General features: G+C 42.7%; 1 protein-coding gene across 4 annotated transcripts in view; it reads left to right on the forward strand.

The window, feature by feature from the left end:
• VMP1 (vacuole membrane protein 1) overlaps positions 1-2,333 on the forward strand; it is a 144,742-nt gene that overhangs the window by 119,925 nt on the left and 22,484 nt on the right. For all 4 annotated transcript variants that reach the window (XM_017539815.2, XM_017539813.2, XM_017539814.2 and 1 more), the window contains one exon: positions 1,574-1,635. In XM_017539815.2, the coding sequence (XP_017395304.1) occupies positions 1,574-1,635 (62 nt within the window). The remainder of the gene's footprint in view (positions 1-1,573; positions 1,636-2,333) is intronic.

Consider the following 2,333-nt stretch of genomic DNA (forward strand, 5'->3'; position numbering starts at 1 on the left):
CCAGCTTCTCAGGAGGCTGAGGCAGGAGAATTGCCTGAACCCGGGAGGCGGAGGTTGCGGTGAGCCGAGATCGCGCCATTGCACTCTAGCCTGAGTAACAAGAGTGAAACTCCGTCTCAAAAAAAAAAAAAAATAATAATTTCATGTTAACATTTGTTGAACTGAGTTGAAAATATTTGCTATCCGTTATCCCCTAAAGGCATCTTTACTTTCGAGGTCACACTATGTTGCCCAGGCTACCAGGCTAGTCTTAAACTCCTGGGCTCAAGCAATCCTTTGCCCTTGACCTCCCAAAGTGCTGGGATTATAGGCATGAGCCACCATGCCCAGCCTCATGGTTCCTTCCTTCCTTCCTTCCTTCCTTCCTTCCTTCCTTCCTCTCTCCCTCCCTCCCTCCTTCCCTCCCTCTTTCCCTCCTTTCCTCCTTTCCTCCTTCCTTCCTGACAGAGTCTTGCTCTTGTCACCCAGGCTAGAGTGCAGTGGTGCAATCACGGCTTACCACAACCTCTGCCTCTCAGGTTCAAGCAGTTCTTCTGCCTCAGCCTCCTGAGTAGCTGGGATTACATGTGTGTGCCACAACGCCCAGCTAATTTTTGTATTTTTAGTAGAGATGGGGTTTCACAATGTTGGCCAGGGTGGTCTCAGACTCCTGACCTTTGATCAGTCTGCTTCAGCCTTCCAAAGTGCTGGGGTTACAGGAGTGAGCCACTGTGCCCAACCTGGTACTTCTTATTAGAACCTTTCATGAAAGAGGTACAGTCTTTTCCTGATCTGGATTATATTTAGCCCAGACCCCTGTCCTTGAGGTAATCAGCTTTGATTTCACTGGTGGGGACTTTGTGGGATCCCATGATTTTAATTATATATACAATTCCAAAATTCTTAGAATATATGAATGTCCACTATTCCCTCCCAGTCTTGGGTTCTAGGACCCATATTTTCCGTCTAATATAGTTATGTAAGACTATAGTTTTACATAGTCATATAGTCCTAGTAAGACTAAGGCTGTGCTTAAGAAAAAACATCTTTAAAATATAAAGTAGGGGCCTGGGCACAGTGGTTCATGCCTATAATCTCAGCACTTTGGGAGGCCAAGGTGGGCGGATCATGAAGTCAGGAGTTCAAGACCAGCCTGACCACCATGGTGAAACCCCGTCTCTACTAAAAAATACAAAAATTAGCCAGGCATGGTGGTGTGCATCTGTAATCCCAGCTACTTGGGAGGCTGAGGCAGGAGAATTGCTCGAACCCAACCATTCAGGAGGCTGAGGTAGGAGAAGCACTTGACCCAGCCACTTGGGAGGCTGATGTAGGAGAATCATTTGACCCTGGAAGGCAGAGATTACAGTGAGCGGAGATTGTGCCACTGCACTCCAGCCTGGGTGACACAGTGAGACTCCATCTAAAAAAAAAAGTAGGTAATATTTGAATTAAATGTTATCTTTTATTTTCAAAGAAATTTAAAAATTGCAATTGGCACAATCTTACCTCTTTAGACAATTACCAGAATTGTGAATTTATGTTGGTTTTTTGATGACTAAATAATTTATTTTAACTGATATTTTCTTTACAGAAAATTTTTGTTATAATAACGTTCAGCAAGCACATAGTGGAGCAAATGGTGGCTTTCATTGGGTAAGTAATTCTTTAAGGACTAATACTAATATAATTACTGTTTGAATGGGAGTAAATGTGTACAAGACTGAATTGAAATAGAATTTTTGATATAGCTCCATATTTTTTGAGAAGCAAACTTGCTGTTATTAGTAAATGAAGAAGACTTTCTCGTTCTACAGTAGGGAAGGATGAAGCTCACATTATCCCTGTTCAATTGTAAGCCAAACATGTATCAAGTCATGTAATTCTGGGTTTAAAAGAAGCTTTGGGGTTTGAATCTGTAGCCCCACCAAAGAAATAAATTTTCTTTATATAAAAGATATGTGTGGCCGAACATGGCGGCTCACGCCTGTAATCCAAGCACTTTGGAGGCCAAGGCGGGCGGATCACCTGAGGTCCGGAGTTCAAGACCAGCCTGACCAACATGGTAAAACCCCCTCTTAAAAAAAAAAAAAAAAAAAAAGATATGTGTGTATTACAGTTTAATGGTGCTTTAGTACAATGCTGTGATTTTTGGCCAAACTGGATGCCAGATACACAATTGCATTTAATGTAAATATAAATCTTACATAAAATTCTAGTATTTTTTACAAAACCTAGCCAGCCGTGGTGGCAGGCGCCTGTAGTCCCAGCTACTCAGGAGACTGAGGCAGGAGAATCACTTGAACCTGGGAGGCAAAAGTTGCAGTGAGCTGAGATTGTGCCATTGCACTCCA

The sequence above is a fragment of the Cebus imitator genome, unplaced genomic scaffold (assembly GCF_001604975.1).
Source record: "Cebus imitator isolate Cc_AM_T3 unplaced genomic scaffold, Cebus_imitator-1.0 Scaffold121, whole genome shotgun sequence".
NCBI lineage: Eukaryota > Metazoa > Chordata > Mammalia > Primates > Cebidae > Cebus > Cebus imitator.